Source organism: Montipora foliosa, chromosome 6, assembly GCF_036669935.1.
Source record: "Montipora foliosa isolate CH-2021 chromosome 6, ASM3666993v2, whole genome shotgun sequence".
Lineage (NCBI taxonomy): Eukaryota > Metazoa > Cnidaria > Anthozoa > Scleractinia > Acroporidae > Montipora > Montipora foliosa.
Window position 1 is genome coordinate 43,081,965 of NC_090874.1, and position 16,924 is coordinate 43,098,888.

The 16,924-nt window shown below is 38.5% G+C and overlaps 1 protein-coding gene across 3 annotated transcripts in view; it reads left to right on the plus strand.

The window, feature by feature from the left end:
* Positions 1-16,924, plus strand: part of LOC138007421 (scavenger receptor cysteine-rich domain superfamily protein-like) — a 127,721-nt gene that overhangs the window by 47,441 nt on the left and 63,356 nt on the right. For all 3 annotated transcript variants that reach the window (XM_068854319.1, XM_068854318.1, XM_068854317.1), the window contains one exon: positions 6,149-6,487. In XM_068854319.1, coding sequence (XP_068710420.1) covers positions 6,149-6,487 — 339 coding nt within the window. The remainder of the gene's footprint in view (positions 1-6,148; positions 6,488-16,924) is intronic.

Consider the following 16,924-nt stretch of genomic DNA (forward strand, 5'->3'; position numbering starts at 1 on the left):
CCATACCAAGTTTGGAGCTGCGGTTGTTGCTGGTAGACTGAAAATCAAGATACTTGAAGAGATCGACTTTGAAGTTAACGAAACGTATTTTTGGAGCGATTCCAAGATCGTATTGCACTACCTCAGCAAGGTCCAGAGAAGATTCAGCGTTGTGTCACACAGGGTCGCCGAAATAACCTCCAAATTAGACATCAATCAGTGGCATCACATTCCTGGCACAATGAACGTAGCTGGCGATTGTACGAGAGGGAAGGAGATTCACGAACTAACTCCAAAATGTCGGTGGATCAGCGGTCCTCAATTTTTGACGCTACCTGAGGAGAAATGGCCGAGACTTGCAAGTCAACAAGAGTGAATTGGAAGTCAGGGCCTCAGTCCTAACAACGTGGACCAGCCGTACTATGTTTTTAGTAGAATGGGAATAGTATAAGGATCTTGAAGCAAATCGAGCACTCTCGAGTAAGAGTCCACTGCAACCATTCCTTATGGAAGAAGTGATCAGAGTCGGTGCCGACTAAACAAAGCTTGCGTACCTTTTGAAGCAAAACACCATGCAACCCTCTCACCAACGCATCCATTGACGTAATTATTAGTTCAAGATCTTCACGACCTTCACATTGACTCATGTGCGCCAGCAATACTGGATTCCACGAGGGAAATCATTCGTCAGAGAGATCGTTAATGACTGTCTTCACTACAAAAAGGAGAAGAGCAAAACTAAACGTGCCTCCTATGGCTTCCTTGCCCGAAGAGTGACTCGCCTTTGGTGAGCCTCCGTTCGCGAACACTGGCGTGGACTATTTTGGTCCGCTGAAGGTAAAGACAGGAAGAGTTGCTGAAAAGGGATGGGGATTCCTTTTTACATGTTTGACCACCCGCGTGATTCCCGTAGTGCTAGCAGGCGACTTAAGCACTGATTCCTTTATCATGGCTTTGAGACGATTTTGTGGAATAAGGGGCAATCCTGAGACAATGCGTTCGGACAACGGATCGAGTCAACAACAGATTACTAGAGAGCTCGCTCATGGAGGAATCGCGTGGTTCTTCAATCCCCCTTCATCCCCACGTATGGGTGGAATATTCGAGCCTATGGTCAAGCAAGTGTAGAGAGTAATTAAATGCTGTCATAAATGTCATATTTGCTTAAAACATTTCTATTTGGACTCGAAGATAGCATCGAACAACATGACGAATTGCCGAGGCGAAGTTTGCTCGCCGCTCCACAAAGACAGCAACGTCTGCCACTCTTTTGAGCACAAGCAACTTTACAAGAGCATTTTACTTCTGCTTTCCAGGTATCCTAACAAATCGAAACTGACAAAGTAAAAGTAAGTTTAAATAAAGTAATCGTGCAATTCAGCAATGAAACAATGTCACCTTGCTCGTTCGCTGCAGAATTGTTATATTCCTTTGATGAATAGCCCAACCGTAAAAATCCCGCTTTGGTGATTCTCCAATGTCTAAATCAGTCGACTCCATAAAGATAAAAGACAATTTTAGCGGTTTCACACGACGATCAGGCTAATGGCGATATTTCTTGTTTTCAACAGCACAAACTGGCGCGACAAAACTAGTTGACCAATCGGAATACACCATTCGATGTTCAAAACAATAAACAACGATTGCATTGCGTCTAGGGTGAAAATGGGCCTTTAATACGAGTTTAATATTGGTCCAACCAATTATAATTATTATCATTATTGTTATTATTATTATTATTATTATTATTGTTATTATTATCATTATTATTGTTATTATTACTATGATTATTATTATTATTATTATTATTAGTAGTAGTAGTAGTAGTAGTAGTAGTAGTAGTAGTAGTAGTAGTAGTAGTAGTAGTAGTAGTCGCAGTAGTATCACATAAATAAGCTTTTAAAGAGCGGTTTTCGCTCGGAATGAAAATTAGTGGGAGAGGGTTATGAAAGAAATAAACCCCTTCCTGTCGGCTGATAATGTCCTTGGATGAGAGATTGTCCTCAAAATTTCACATTGGCAGCTCTCGAAGCTTCGCTTCGTGGTCAAATATTCATTTTTTGAACAATCTCTCGGCCCCGGACATTATTAGCATTAAGCGTAATATGCCAGCTGCCCGAACGGGTTTATTTACTAAGTAATTGACAGCTGCGTGAAACAAAGAGCGCTCAAGAAACATAGTGAACAATTAAAGGGAAAGTACGGTCTAGAAAAAGTTTCTCTAAATTACGAAAACTTTTTCCTAGGAAAATGTGACAAGAGCACTTTGAAGCTGCCTCTTACGTGACTTGGAGAGCGCCATCTTATACCATATGACGTGTTGTGACGTAGCAATAGTCAACACACGTGTTCGATCTTACGAAACTCTTCGTTCCGCGATCACTTTTCTCAATGTTGTGTGACCTTTCTGCTTCGAGAAATTCAAATGTAAGATGAACTATGGTTAACGTTCTTGTGGTTCAATAGGTAGTAGGCCATGTAGGCCATAAGTGCGGCAGCAGCTCAAGTCACTTAATACTTATAGATTTTCTAGTCAACAAAACAATGGCGGGGTCTGTCATTTTACCTAGGAGGACTTCAAGCGGGATCCTCAGGTGTATGAATATTGGTCTTGGTATCATTATATTGGAGCGAGAAAACTGAATCAAGTTATATATAGACGACTTTCGCTGTTATGCGCTGATAAACGTAACTTGAAATGTGCCACGGTAGACAGATTAAACTTCATTTCAAGGAATCTATTTCACAACCATGTGCGCGGGATAGCACTGAAAGCTCCCTTTGGCTTTGTAAAACTCCTGCATATAACTCACACATAAAACCCTGTTTAACGACCGCGAGGTAAATCTATTCAGAGGTGGAGCCAATATCAATACACTTTAGCCTCTGGAGTAAGATTCAAGTCTACAAAGCATTGCTCTCCTCGCCTGTGTTTTCTTCTTTAAATCAAGTACATTTAGTCATCCGGAGAAATCATTGACTATTGCTACGTCATAGCCTCGTTTGCACATACAAAAACATAGATGGCGGATTTCAATTTAAATTTGTCTATTTTTGAAGCGTTATTGTTGGCTAATTAAACACATTTAGTCCAAATGAGTGGTCAAGTATGACAATACAGGTAAAGAACTTTCGATTCAGAGAAACTTTCTCTAGACCGTACTTTCCCTTTAACTCATTTCACGTAAGACGGATAGTGAGAAGATTCTGTTAACTTGTTATCTACGATTGTTTTGAAGGACAGCAACGCGACATTTTTTACAGATCAAATTCAATTTCTGCTACTTTTATAGAAAATGGCTTGTCTAGATTTTTGAAAGTAAATCATTCACTGGAAACTTTAAAGATAAGCTTTTCAGTCCTCTTTAAGGTGCGCTGAAAGTGATTTTAGAATTTGTGAATTTTTATATATATCTGAACTCCTCAATGGACATGACATGTTCATTTTATTCACCTCTTACGGGATATAACTTGAACTCCTTGCGCGATTGCACGGCATTCGGTTAGTTCAAGCCTTGAAGCCTTTTTCCCGGCAGGTTTTTAAAATGCAGGTGTCGGGTCAGGGGTCACAGGTCACGGGTCACGGGTCTCAAGTCACAGATAAGTTAATAAAATAAATAATAAATAAATTAAGCTTAGGTTCAATTAATATTCGTGCAGTACTTCACAATTCATCATGTTTTCCTTCATCTGCGTAAAACAAGGTAATAACATATTTACAATATTCAAAGAAGGAGATCAAATTGGAAAAAAAGATTAGATGCAAAAATTTAATGGAATTGCTTTTTAGCGGGCGAGATCAACGGAACCTGCATCACATTTGCCGTTAACAGTGACTTGTAGTAGTTCCCTCGTTCATTTCCTTCGCCTTATTTAAAAATAGTAGGTCAATTAATATCTAACTGTTAATGCAAACAGTGAAAATTATGTTTCTTTCAACTTACCTCAGCTCTAATGTTCTTACTTCCTATCCAATGCAAAGAAGAATTCCCGCCATATAATGCAATTCTGGGTTCCAGGCTGGGTTGGTAAGTGTTATATCAGGTGAACAAAAAAGCGTGACATTTGCCCGTTGTGATTATGGGACGTCTTGTCGTTAGGAGTATGGTGAAAACAGAAAAAGGTCTTCCACATCTTCCACATATCGTAATTTCCACTTTTTTTAAACCCTTTTTTCTTTTATTGTGCCTTTAAAACTGAGTGCCCAATTGGTTTAATATGCATTCGATTCTGTTTATCTTGATTTACCAATCGGTGAAATGGAAATCATAGCGAAACATTGTGAGTTCAGTCATGAGAAATCTCTCGGTAAAATAGCGACTGTCGGTCAAATGCGCTTGTTTTCTATCTAGTGCCATCCAGTGGAACTTGTTAGATTTGAAACCACTATGTCAGAGGGGAAGATCCGTAAAGAAATGTCACAGAGCTAGCCGTAGCGTTATTTTTTATGATCTCAGATTCCCGAAAAGGATTCGTATTCTTCAAGAAACCCCCCTTCCCTAATCGAGCCTCCTACAAGCCAGAAAAAAAGCGAATTTCTCACTTCCTCCAAAGACATCCTAGACTCGACCATCCTTGGTTGTACGGCTCGAATCAGTTGAAATCTTCGTGCCTTCTACCGTGTACTCAAAGTTCATAATGCCATGGTATCACAATTTGCATTTGATAAGTTTTGCCTTTGTCAACAGACCTAGCCTGCGAGCAGTCTCTCTCTCTGCGGCGGGAGAGAAAGAAAGCCTGCACGCATCCCTCCGAATTTTGAATGCCGCCTCCTGTGGCAGTGGCGCTTGCCTTGAGATCCGGGGATCCCGGGTTCAAGACCCGCTCTGACCACTCGTGGAATTTGTTCCTGATAGTCCCTGGTTCAACTTCCCAGCTGCACTTGTAAATAGCCAACTGGTTTGCCTCCGGCCAGTTGGGATTCTTAACAGTTGTTGTTGTCAGTCCGTTTCTTTGTGTTTCATTGGCCCTGAAAAGCCCCTGTGGGGAGCGGTCAATTAAGTATGTATGTATGTGTTTCACGCTGAGCGAGCTTTCAAAAATTTGCCAATCAGCGCACACCCGAAGTAAACATTAATATAAACACTAAGCCACGCGATGTGTAATTCAAATTGCTGGAAGCGGAAACTCCCAAAAACTGTAACTGTAATTCGTCGAAGTCCATCTCCACGGAAAATGTGTTTCGTTCGTCAGGGAAATATTTAGCACAGTAACTTAAAACAACGGGAATCGTAATAGGCCGAAAGGCCCAAGCTTCTGTCAAAATGTGATCAGCGATAGTCTTTTTGTAGAGGCCAGGAAACTACCACGGTGACTTGATGTCGCCCTCGTTGTACTTTGACCACTGCTAAAAATAGTTGGAAAACTAAACTTCAGAATCCTGTGGCTAACAGAGACAGAGCGTGCTTTCCTTCCAGCAGAGAAGCCCTTACATCGCGTTAAGTTACGGTAATATTGCAACATTCTACGATTTTCTCATACGCATTTCTGATCACTTTGTCTCTGCGAAGCGAAGTGGCTTTCTTGTTGTCGGAGCATGTCAATAGTGACGTCACCAGTAATTTAATTTCAGCCAATCAGTAAATTGCATCCAAAATTTGGACGCGAAATTCAAAATACAAAGCCATGCGGGAAGGCTCTCCTTCTACCCCCAACCCCGGTCCATCGGAGAGCTTGCTCGCAGGCTACAACAGACCAGGATTCAAATGAACTTGTGACTCGTGACCCGTGCCCTGCATTTTAAACCTGCGTCCTTGCAACTGCTAATCTAAGTGCGACGACTTTAATTTCTCGCAGTTAAAAGTTTGGATTATATTATGTACTTTTGAATGGGAATGATTGTGATTCACATTTTGAACATTCTTCTCTATTCTTGTGGAAGGGCAAAGTATGTTTACTGGTCAGATAGGTAAATCGGATAAGTGAATGATATTGCTGTTCAACTCCAGTTTCGGAAAAACAAAAAAAACATAACAAAAAGAAAAGAAACTTTGTTTTAAGCCCCGCATGGGCCAGTAGATACTTCTTCGGTCGGCTTTCTCGCTGTTGATTCATTTTCTGTAATTCATATATGAATTTGTTTTCATGTTCGGCAGGCTACTGTAGTTTCTCATTTTTTTTTTCTGTGGAGGTTGAGAGGAGAAATGTTAACACGTCTGCACTTCTTTAGATATTCCAATACGTCTGCAAGGTTCCACGCTACCAAATGCTGGTCGTGTTGAAGTCTTTTACGGGGGAGTCTGGGGATCGATCAGCAGCGACAATTGGGATATGAATGACGCCACTGTGGTTTGTCGACAGCTTGGTTACCAAGATGGCGCAGAAGTAGCTCTAAAGAACAGAGTTTACGGTCCATTTTTTGGACCAGTGTGGCTAACATATCTTCATTGCACTGGAAACGAGAAAAACGTGATGGAATGCGCTCATGATGTGATTGGGAACAAATCCGAAGAGATGCCGACAACTAGATTTGCCAGCGTTATTTGTAAGGGTGGCAAAATGTTAGGAGGTAGGTTTTACCAATGCATCAACGTAAATAACATTCCAACGTCCCTTCCTCATAACTTACCGTCCGACCAGCCTGCCTACTGTCCCACCTAACCAGGGGTGGTCCAGGGTTTTTGTTTGATCTTTTCCCAGCATCAAGCCCATCCTTTGAAAGGGGTTTGGGGGCATGCCAAATTGGGAGCATATTTCGCGAGATACTACTCTCAGCATTAGATACCCGCTAATTAAACAAACAGAATATCACCAGTCTGATAAAATTTCAAGTGAAAATTAAGCATTTGTATAGCATCTAAAGCAAAATTAAGTGTAACTCTTTGGTCTTACCAACAACTCCTCTTGCCAATTCATCAATTGTGTACATGACGTCTGGGTTAAAAAATTGTCAGAGAACTGTTCTATTTGTAAATAATATTGCATGAAGTACTTTTCTACTCCAGATAATAAAATTCACGTAGACATTCATATACCGGACTAAAATTGAGGATGACAAAAGAACCATTGTTAAATGTATTCTGATTAGGCCTTGCTAATTAGGTATTTTCAGAAACCCAGAAGGGTTGAAACGTGTAACAGCCCCTTGTGTGCTGGGAAACAAGCTTCTGAATATTCAATTTGCTAAGTCCTATATTTGGAACAACAAGAGCGAGGGGTTTCCAAATATGGTACTTTGCACTGAAACATTCAACCAATCAGTTCGTACTGAATATTCGGAAGCTGTGAACGCGCGCAACACGTTTCAACCCTTATGGGTTTCTGGTATTGTCTGATATCGTTATGTTCGCTTTGGTCTTTTGTTAAATGGACATTAATTATTTCGAATCCTTTATATGAAAGACCAGCGTAAAGTTGTCAAAGATCTCACAGTTGACGAAGATTCGGTAATATTTTTGGAAACCCTTGTCAATCGTGGAAACTAGACAATTTCGTGACGAATGAGTCTTTTTTTTTTTAATTTCCTCATATTTAATAAATTGTATCACATGCACCAGTATCTGTTTCTCTACTGTTTGCCATCAATTTATAACGAGAAAATCCCGAAGAAACATAACTCAAAACTTCACTCTCGAAACAGTTCTTACACTCGTGTATTTCACCTACTACGTACCAAGGTGAGTCCAAAAGGGACAAAGTGAAAGCTGAACTGGGCAGAATGGAAGGAATGGACATGATAAGTAAAGTTGAGGAGCCCACAAAATGGGTGAGTCTGATTGTGGTAGTGAAGAAGCTACATGTGGATTTGAAAAAAGCAGTGAATAAAGCAGTGAGAGAGAACATTATCCACTCAGAAATATGGAAGAAGTAGCGGCAAGTGTTTCAGAAGCCGCGGTTTTCTCGACACTGGATGCCACATCAGGATTCTACCAGATCAATTTGGCAGAAGAAAGCACCTGGTTTACCACGTTCAATACACCTTTTGCCAGATTGAAATTTAAAAGGTTACTGTTTGGTTTGGTGTCAGCCCTTGAAGTATTCCAGAGGGCCATGAGTGTGATGCACGCATGTAGCGGGATGTGAGGTGATTGCTGATGACTTGGGGCAAGAATATACAAGAGCAAGATCTCACTTTAGAGAAGCTCTGTTGCAGAGGGCAGAGAAAACTGATTTGAAGTTCAATGAGGAGAAGTGCAAGTTCTACAAGCAAAGAGTCACACATGTCGGACACGTATTTGGGACTGATGGCTTGAGACCTAATCAAGACAAAGGTCAAGTCATTTTAAATATGCCAGTACCTCATAATAAATCATCTCTCCAGAGGTTCATTGGTATGGTGAGCTACTTGCATAAATTTATTTCTTATATAGCCAACATCAATAAGACACCAAGAGAGCACCAGAGAAATCAGTTGAATGGCACTGGAAGGAAATGCAACAGAAAGCAGATAAATAATTGATTAACAGCATCACACTAGCACCAATATTTTTTTTTATGTCAGTGCAGATGTAACAGTCACGGTCGATGAATACTCCAAGGAGTCTTGGTGCCTATATTTACTCCAAGGAAAACAGCCAGTGGCCAGGAGCCCATCACCCGGAGCCTCCATCCAGACTATATCCTTGAGTCAACCTTTGCCCGTATCTTTTTATTTTTAGAATATTTTGTAAGACGAACGCGATCACTAGTGCGTGACTGCTTGTGACGTAATACAATAACTTTGTTCTGATTGGACGGCATAATGAATTCGCGGGAATTCGAACGTCTAAAAATAAAAAGATACGGGCAAAGGTTGTCTCTAAGGGTTTATATGGGAGATTGAGGCTCCAGGTGATGGGCTCCTGCCGGTGGCTCATTCTGGGGCCCTGTGGGCAAGGTCAACAACCGGAAAACACCATCTTAAAAGTTCATTCTTGCTGACAATTCTTATGACAATTTTGCCAAATGAGATAACTTTACCCAAAAACTGATCTCTTTTTCTGGACAACCTTTCCTTTTTACAAGTACTTTATTATTACCTTCCCTAATGACTTTTTCAAGTCTAAAAATGTTATTGTATTCACAATAAAAATCTTCTCTGTGCTATTTGGCTGGTAACCTTTATCAAATATTTAACATTTGAATTTAATATTCTTACGTTATCACCAACCTTGAAATTTGGTTTAACAATTTTTTGAAAAATCAAATCTCCTTAGAGGATATGTCTTGCACGATTTTCGGTCCTGTTTTGTTTTGATTTTTTTTCACTTGCTGAATTGCATTTTTTCATCTCTTGCAACACACATTTTAGAGGTATGTTTACACCAATCGATAAGATCAAAATTAGTTAATGGAATTTGTACCACATATTTTTACTTTTCTTTTGAAGTTGTGTAAAAAGGTGGTAGTGGTTGAATTTGAATTCCTTTCTTCACATTTTTTTTCTTTGCAAAATTGGAAACCAACACTAGTCCTCTTCCCGTAAATACTTTTGTGTACTTGATAAAGTGAATGAATGGATAACTGAATGAATTAATGAATGAGTAAGTGAGTGAGTGAGTGAGTGAGTGAGTGAGTGAGTGAGTGAGTGAGTGAGTAAACAGTAAACAGTAAATCTTTATTGCGCCTTACTCTCCAAAGGGAGGTATCGGTCTCGTTACAATAAAGGTGATGATATCTACTTAAATAACTAATTAACTAAAAAGATCATACAATTACTTGTAATACAATTGGTATGAAATTATTAGTTTAATTATTTTGCATTTAGGAAGTCTTTTCTCTTCTGAAACATTAAATATGTGTATTTACCTATTATCTTTGAAGTGCTTTCGTTTTCTAGGGTAAGTAAATACCTAATTTTATCCTCATCATTAAGGCTTTTGAAAACAACATCGTGTGTTGAAAGGAGAGAATGGAGCTCATTTCTAATGTTATCGTACCCTGGGCAATACATCAAGAAGTGCCGCTCATCTTCTATATAGCCTCTATTGCAGACTAAACATGTTCTTCCATCTACTGGGATTGGTGCACCTCTATTTTCGTATTTCCCAGTCTGTATTCGCAAGCTATGAACCCCCAGACGCAATTTTGTCATACTTATTCTATGTGCTGGGTTTCTGATAGTTTTGAGATAGTCTTCCAATTGGTAGTCGAATTTGACTTCTTTGTGTGTAAATTTCTCTCTAGAGCCTTCGGAAGTGTTGTTGCGAGCCATCAGCCAATTTCGAATGTAGTCCTTTTTAAGCTGATTCTTTATGGAGGAACGAGCATTCTTAATGTGTAGTTGGCTTGATGTATTGCCTATAGAGTGCATTCGTATAGTTTCGTCATTATTTAATACATCAAAAAATTGGCTGTGACTTTTTGCGTGATGAAAGGCTTCCTTTAATAGAGGGTTGACTGTTTTATGCTGTAATCTAAGCGAGTAACTAAATATTGAAGCTGGGTGAGTGAGTGAGTGAGTGAGTGAGTGAGTGAGTGAGTGAGTGAGTGAGTGAGTAAACAGTAAACAGTAAACAGTAAATCTTTATTGCGCCTTACTCTCCAAAGGGAGGTATCGGTCTCGTTACAATAAAGGTGATGAAATCTACTAGAATAACTAATTAACTAAAAAGATCATACAATTACTTGTAATACAATTGGTATAAAATTATTATTTTAATTATTTTGCATTTAGGAAGTCTTTTCTCTTCTGAAACATTAAATATGTGTATTTACCTATTATCTTTGAAGTGCTTTCGTTTTCTAGGGTACGTTTTCGGGTTTCGGGTTTCGGGTTTTCGTGGGTTCGTTTTCGTTTTCTAGAGCCTTCAGCCAATTTCGAATGTAGTCCTTTTTAAGCTGATTCTTTATGGAGGAACGAGCATTCTTAATGTGTAGTTGGCTTGATGTATTGCCTATAGAGTGCATTCGTATAGTTTCGTCATTATTTAATACATCAAAAAATTGGCTGTGACTTTTTGCGTGATGAAAGGCTTCCTTTAATAGAGGGTTGACTGTTTTATGCTGTAATCTAAGCGAGTAACTAAATATTGAAGCTGGGTGAGTGAGTGAGTGAGTGAGTGAGTGAGTGAGTAAACAGTAAACAGTAAATCTTTATTGCGCCTTACTCTCCAAAGGGAGGTATCGGTCTCGTTACAATAAAGGTGATGATATCTACTTGAATAACTAATTAACTAAAAAGATCATACAATTACTTGTAATACAATTGGTATGAAATTATTAGTTTAATTATTTTGCGTTTAGGAAGTCTTTTCTCTTCTGAAACATTAAATATGTGTATTTACCTATTATCTTTGAAGTGCTTTCGTTTTCTAGGGTAAGTAAATACCTAATTTTATCCTCATCATTAAGGCTTTTGAAAACAACATCGTGTGTTGAAAGGAGAGAATGGAGCTCATTTCTAATGTTATCGTACCCTGGGCAATACATCAAGAAGTGCCGCTCATCTTCTATATAGCCTCTATTGCAGACTAAACACGTTCTTCCATCTACTGGGATTGGTGCACCTCTATTTTCGTATTTCCCAGTCTGTATTCGCAAGCTATGAACCCCCAGACGCAATTTTGTCATACTTATTCTATGTGCTGGGTTTCTGATAGTTTTGAGATAGTCTTCCAATTGGTAGTCGAATTTGACTTCTTTGTGTGTAAATTTCTCTCTAGAGCCTTCGGAAGTGTTGTTGCGAGCCTTCAGCCAATTTCGAATGTAGTCCTTTTTAAGCTGATTCTTTATGGAGGAACGAGCATTCTTAATGTGTAGTTGGCTTGATGTATTGCCTATAGAGTGCATTCGTATAGTTTCGTCATTATTTAATACATCAAAAAATTGGCTGTGACTTTTTGCGTGATGAAAGGCTTCCTTTAATAGAGGGTTGACTGTTTTATGCTGTAATCTAAGCGAGTAACTAAATATTGAAGCTTTTATGTCTATACTTAAAGGGTAACGTCCAAGTTCTGCCCTACAGGCAATGTTCTCTGTGTACCATGGGGTATTTAGTGTTTGTTTACAGAACTTGATATGGACTTGTTCGATAGTGCTTTTGTCAAAATGGGTCTTATATGATAATAGCTCCGGTCCCCATATTTCGCATCCATATAGTAGTATAGGTTTGACAAGGGCATCAAAAAGCTTATTCTTAATTGTAATTGTGGTCGTATCCGAATTGGAGAACAATCGTTTCACTGTCGCAAGAACTTTATAAGCTTTTTTGCTAAGGATGTCCCTTGCGTAGGTATAGCGACCAGATGAGGTCATTTCTATTCCCAAATATGTTTGTTTGTCGACGATAGGTAATGCTTCTGAACCATATTGGAAAATTTCCTTGTTTTTGGTTTGACCGTTCCCACTAAAGATGATGATATTTGATTTTTTGGTATTCACCTTCAGCTTCCATTCCTCTGCGTGCTTTTTAATGACGTTAATCGATTTCTGTAGTCCTTCTGGAGAGGGACTTAAAACTAACAAATCATCAGCATACATGAGGCAATTTAGAGAACGGCTTCCAATCATTACTCCTGGACAATGGTTGTCCCTAAAGTATTGCGGTAAGTCATTCATAAATAATGAAAATAAAACTGGACTTAAGCCATCACCTTGCCTTATTCCTTTGTTGCATGAGAACATTTCTGTGATAGAGCTTTCATCAGTTTTGACGCAACTTTTAATCGACGAATACATTGATTTAATGACTTTAAAGAATTTGCCTTTAACTCCATATTGGTAGATTTTATAGATCAGCCCGGACTGCCACACGCTATCAAACGCTTTTTCATAATCGATGAAGCCAACATAAAGTTTCTTATGTTGTTTTGTATACTTCTTAATGAGTTGCTGTAGGATGAATAAACTATCTGTTGTTCGGGAATTTGGGCGAAATCCAAACTGTTCTGGATTGAGGATGTTATGTTGTTCGATAAACTTGTTCAGCCTGGATTGTAAGATTGATGTAAATAGTTTTCCTAAACAGCTCGTCAATGTGATTCCTCTATAATTTGCTGGAGACCGCTTATCACCCTTTCTTTTATATATCGGTTTTATAACACCTATGTTCCAATGGGTTGAGTGAGTGAGTTCCAGTGAGTGAGTGAGTGAGTGAGTGAGTGAGTGAGTGAGTAAAACAGTAAACAGTAAATCTTTATTGCGCCTTACTCTCCAAAGGGAGGTATCGGTCTCGTTACAATAAAGGTGATGATATCTACTAGAATAACTAATTAACTAAAAAGATCATACAATTACTTGTAATACAATTGGTATAAAATTATTATTTTAATTATTTTGCATTCAGGAAGTCTTTTCTCTTCTGAAACATTAAATATGTGTATTTACCTATTATCTTTGAAGTGCTTTCGTTTTCTAGGGTAAGTAAAGTGAGTGAGTGAGTGAGTAAACAGTAAACAGTAAACAGTAAATCTTTATTGCGCCTTACTCTCCAAAGGGAGGTATCGGTCTCGTTACAATAAAGGTGATGATATCTACTAGAATAACTAATTAACTAAAAAGATCATACAATTACTTGTAATACAATTGGTATAAAATTATTATTTTAATTATTTTGCATTTAGGAAGTCTTTTCTCTTCTGAAACATTAAATATGTGTATTTACCTATTATCTTTGAAGTGCTTTCGTTTTCTAGGGTAAGTAAATACCGTATTTTATCCTCATCATTAAGGCTTTTGAAAACAACATAGTGTGTTGAAAGGAGAGAATGGAGCTCATTTCTAATGTTATCGTACCCTGGGCAATACATCAAGAAGTGCCGCTCATCTTCTATATAGCCTCTATTGCAGACTAAACACGTTCTTCCATCTACTGGGATTGGTGCACCTCTATTTTCGTATTTCCCAGTCTGTATTCGCAAGCTATGAACCCCCAGACGCAATTTTGTCATACTTATTCTATGTGCTGGGTTTCTGATAGTTTTGAGATAGTCTTCCAATTGGTAGTCGAATTTGACTTCTTTGTGTGTAAATTTCTCTCTAGAGCCTTCGGAAGTGTTGTTGCGAGCCTTCAGCCAATTTCGAATGTAGTCCTTTTTAAGCTGTTTCTTTATGGAGGAACGAGCATTCTTAATGTGTAGTTGGCTTGATGTATTGCCTGTAGAGTGCATTCGTATAGTTTCGTCATTATTTAATACATCAAAAAATTGGCTGTGACTTTTTGCGTGATGAAAGGCTTCCTCTAATAGAGGGTTGACTGTTTTATGCTGCAATCTAAGCGAGTAACTAAATATTGAAGCTTTTATGTCTATACTTAAAGGGTACCGTCCAAGTTCTGCCCTACAGGCAATGTTCTCTGTGTACCATGGGGTATTTAGTGTTTGTTTACAGAACTTGATATGGACTTGTTCGATAGTGCTTTTGTCAAAATGGGTCTTATATGATAATAGCTCCGGTCCCCATATTTCGCATCCATATAGTAGTATAGGTTTGACAAGGGCATCAAAAAGCTTATTCTTAATTGTAATTGTGGTCGTATCCGAATTGGAGAACAATCGTTTCACTGTCGCAAGAACTTTATAAGCTTTTTTGCTAAGGATGTCTCTTGCGTAGGTATAGCGACCAGATGAGGTCATTTCTATTCCCAAATATGTTTGTTTGTCGACGATAGGTAATGCTTCTGAACCATATTGGAAAATTTCCTTGTTTTTGGTTTGACCGTTCCCACTAAAGATGATGATATTTGATTTGTTGGTATTCACCTTCAGCTTCCATTCCTCTGCGTGCTTTTTAATGACGTTAATCGATTTCTGTAGTCCTTCTGGAGAGGGACTTAAAACTAACAAATCATCAGCATACATGAGGCAATTTAGAGAATGGCTTCCAATCATTACTCCTGGACAATGATTGTCCCTAAAGTATTGCGGTAAGTCATTCATAAATAATGAAAATAAAACTGGACTTAAGGCATCACCTTGCCTTATTCCTTTGTTGCATGAGAACATTTCTGTGATAGAGCTTTCATCAGTTTTGACGCAACTTTTAATCGACGAATACATGGATTTAATGACTTTAAAGAATTTGCCTTTAACTCCATACTGGTAGAGTGAGTGAGTGAGTGAGTGAGTGAGTGAGTGAGTGAGTGAGTGAGTGAGTGAGTGAGTGAGTGAGTGAGTGAGTGAGTGAGTGAGTGAGTGAGTGAGTGTTTATTGCCATCATGGCCTTATATTGAGTTACAGATTGGGTCATACAATACAGAATATAAATATATAGTTAAGCAATGGATTAGTTACTTAAAGACAACGAATCGTGAAAAACTTTTTGAAGCGTTCGGATCGATCCGCCACATCCTTGCGATTGCTTAACGCTGAGCGAAAGCCATACCCATGGGAATTACTTCCAGCTATAACAACCAAATGTTTAAAAGGATCAATATCGGGGATACTGATACCTAGTTTAATAAACGTGCTGGTGCGACGGTCAGATAAGCGTTGAAGGCCAGAGGCAGCTAAGGCATCTTTAAAGATATTGCAGCCAGGGCAAAATTATGAGTGGCGCTTTCGCCTGAACAGATTCAATTGCATCAGATAAGTAATACGATAGTATCAAGTGAATGAAGCTATGATCCTCGCAGTTATAAACGCAATTTTTTGCAATTACGTAGAGAAGCCTGAAAAATTGAGGACTTTAACGGGCTTTGCAATTTTTGCAATTGCGTAGAGAGCCTGAAAATTTCAGGACTTCTACGCTGCGGTCAATCAGGGTTTCCAGCCACTACGCGTGGTCTAACAAAGAATTTGAAGAATTTGAAGAGTGTGTCCGACCCTTTGGAATATTGACATCTGGCACCGGAATTTTGATCAGCAAATGTTATGTTTCTTACTTGACGAATCATGCCCCATTCTAAACCTTATAGTTCTCCGTCCTTCTGACCTCGCACTAAAGGTAAAAGATAACGGATTATTCGTTGGGCTTATTTTGCTTTTTCAAAAATCAAAATAAACAACAGAATAAAGATTTGAATAATTATCTTCATCAATTCGTGTTCCAGTAACTATTCATAAAACTTCGATTAAACATTTTTCCTAGTCAAAGAGTCTTTATGTCCGTATCTTTTAGAAGATGTCAGGGTGTAGCGGAAAGATGCTGTTTTAGCTTCATTCTAGTGAATGAAGGTTTAACACGGATAATTTTTTGTTCAGTCCTCACACACAATATCACTTTGTTAAGTTGGAAAAAATGGAAATGTATTACCATAGATTTGTCATTACGATTTTGTCGTAACAATATTACATCAAATATATAAAGACAATTTACGCAACCCGGGTATAGCATTGCCTAATCTTGGTGGGTATTAGTGATAGATCTAGATAAACATTAAACATCAGAAGCTAAAATATTGCAATATTGCTACGATATTACTACATTGTTAGATTAGGATATGCTGTTGTAAGGAAAATACATAGCAAAATACATAGCTATAAGGTACAATAGTGATTGGTATTAAAGAACAATATAAAGAATGGTCCTCAATCCTAAGTACCGTTAGAAGTAATTTATGAAGTTTTCTTTTCAATGCTCTTTTTGTTAGCTTGCGCCAGTCGGGGTGTACACAGTTCCACAATCTCTCTCCAAACGCAGAGAAAGATTTAAGTTTCACACGCAATCTAGGTATCTGAATATAAAACTTCTTTGCGGTAGAGAAACGCGTATTATATGTATGAACATTAGATGAATAAAGAGGAAAAGCTGACGAATATATTCTAGGTGTAGAAACATCATGCACTATGGCGAAAACTCTTTCAAAGTAAAGCGTATTTATAGGTAGAATGTTCGAAGCAATAAAGAGAGGCATGGCATGAAATCTATTATTGGAAAAGAAAAGTGCACGTTTTTGCAAATCACGCTGAGCGCCGTTCCTCCTTTTAGATACACTGTATACCGTAAAGCGTGTAGTAGTCAGGAGGTAGATAGTAGAAAAGTGATTTTCGCTAAACATTTTGAGTAGAAGCAGGAAACATGGCTTAAAATCTTCGTCTTGTCACCCTGAATAAGAATATCACTGTTTCCAGCTTGAAATCTTAGGAGT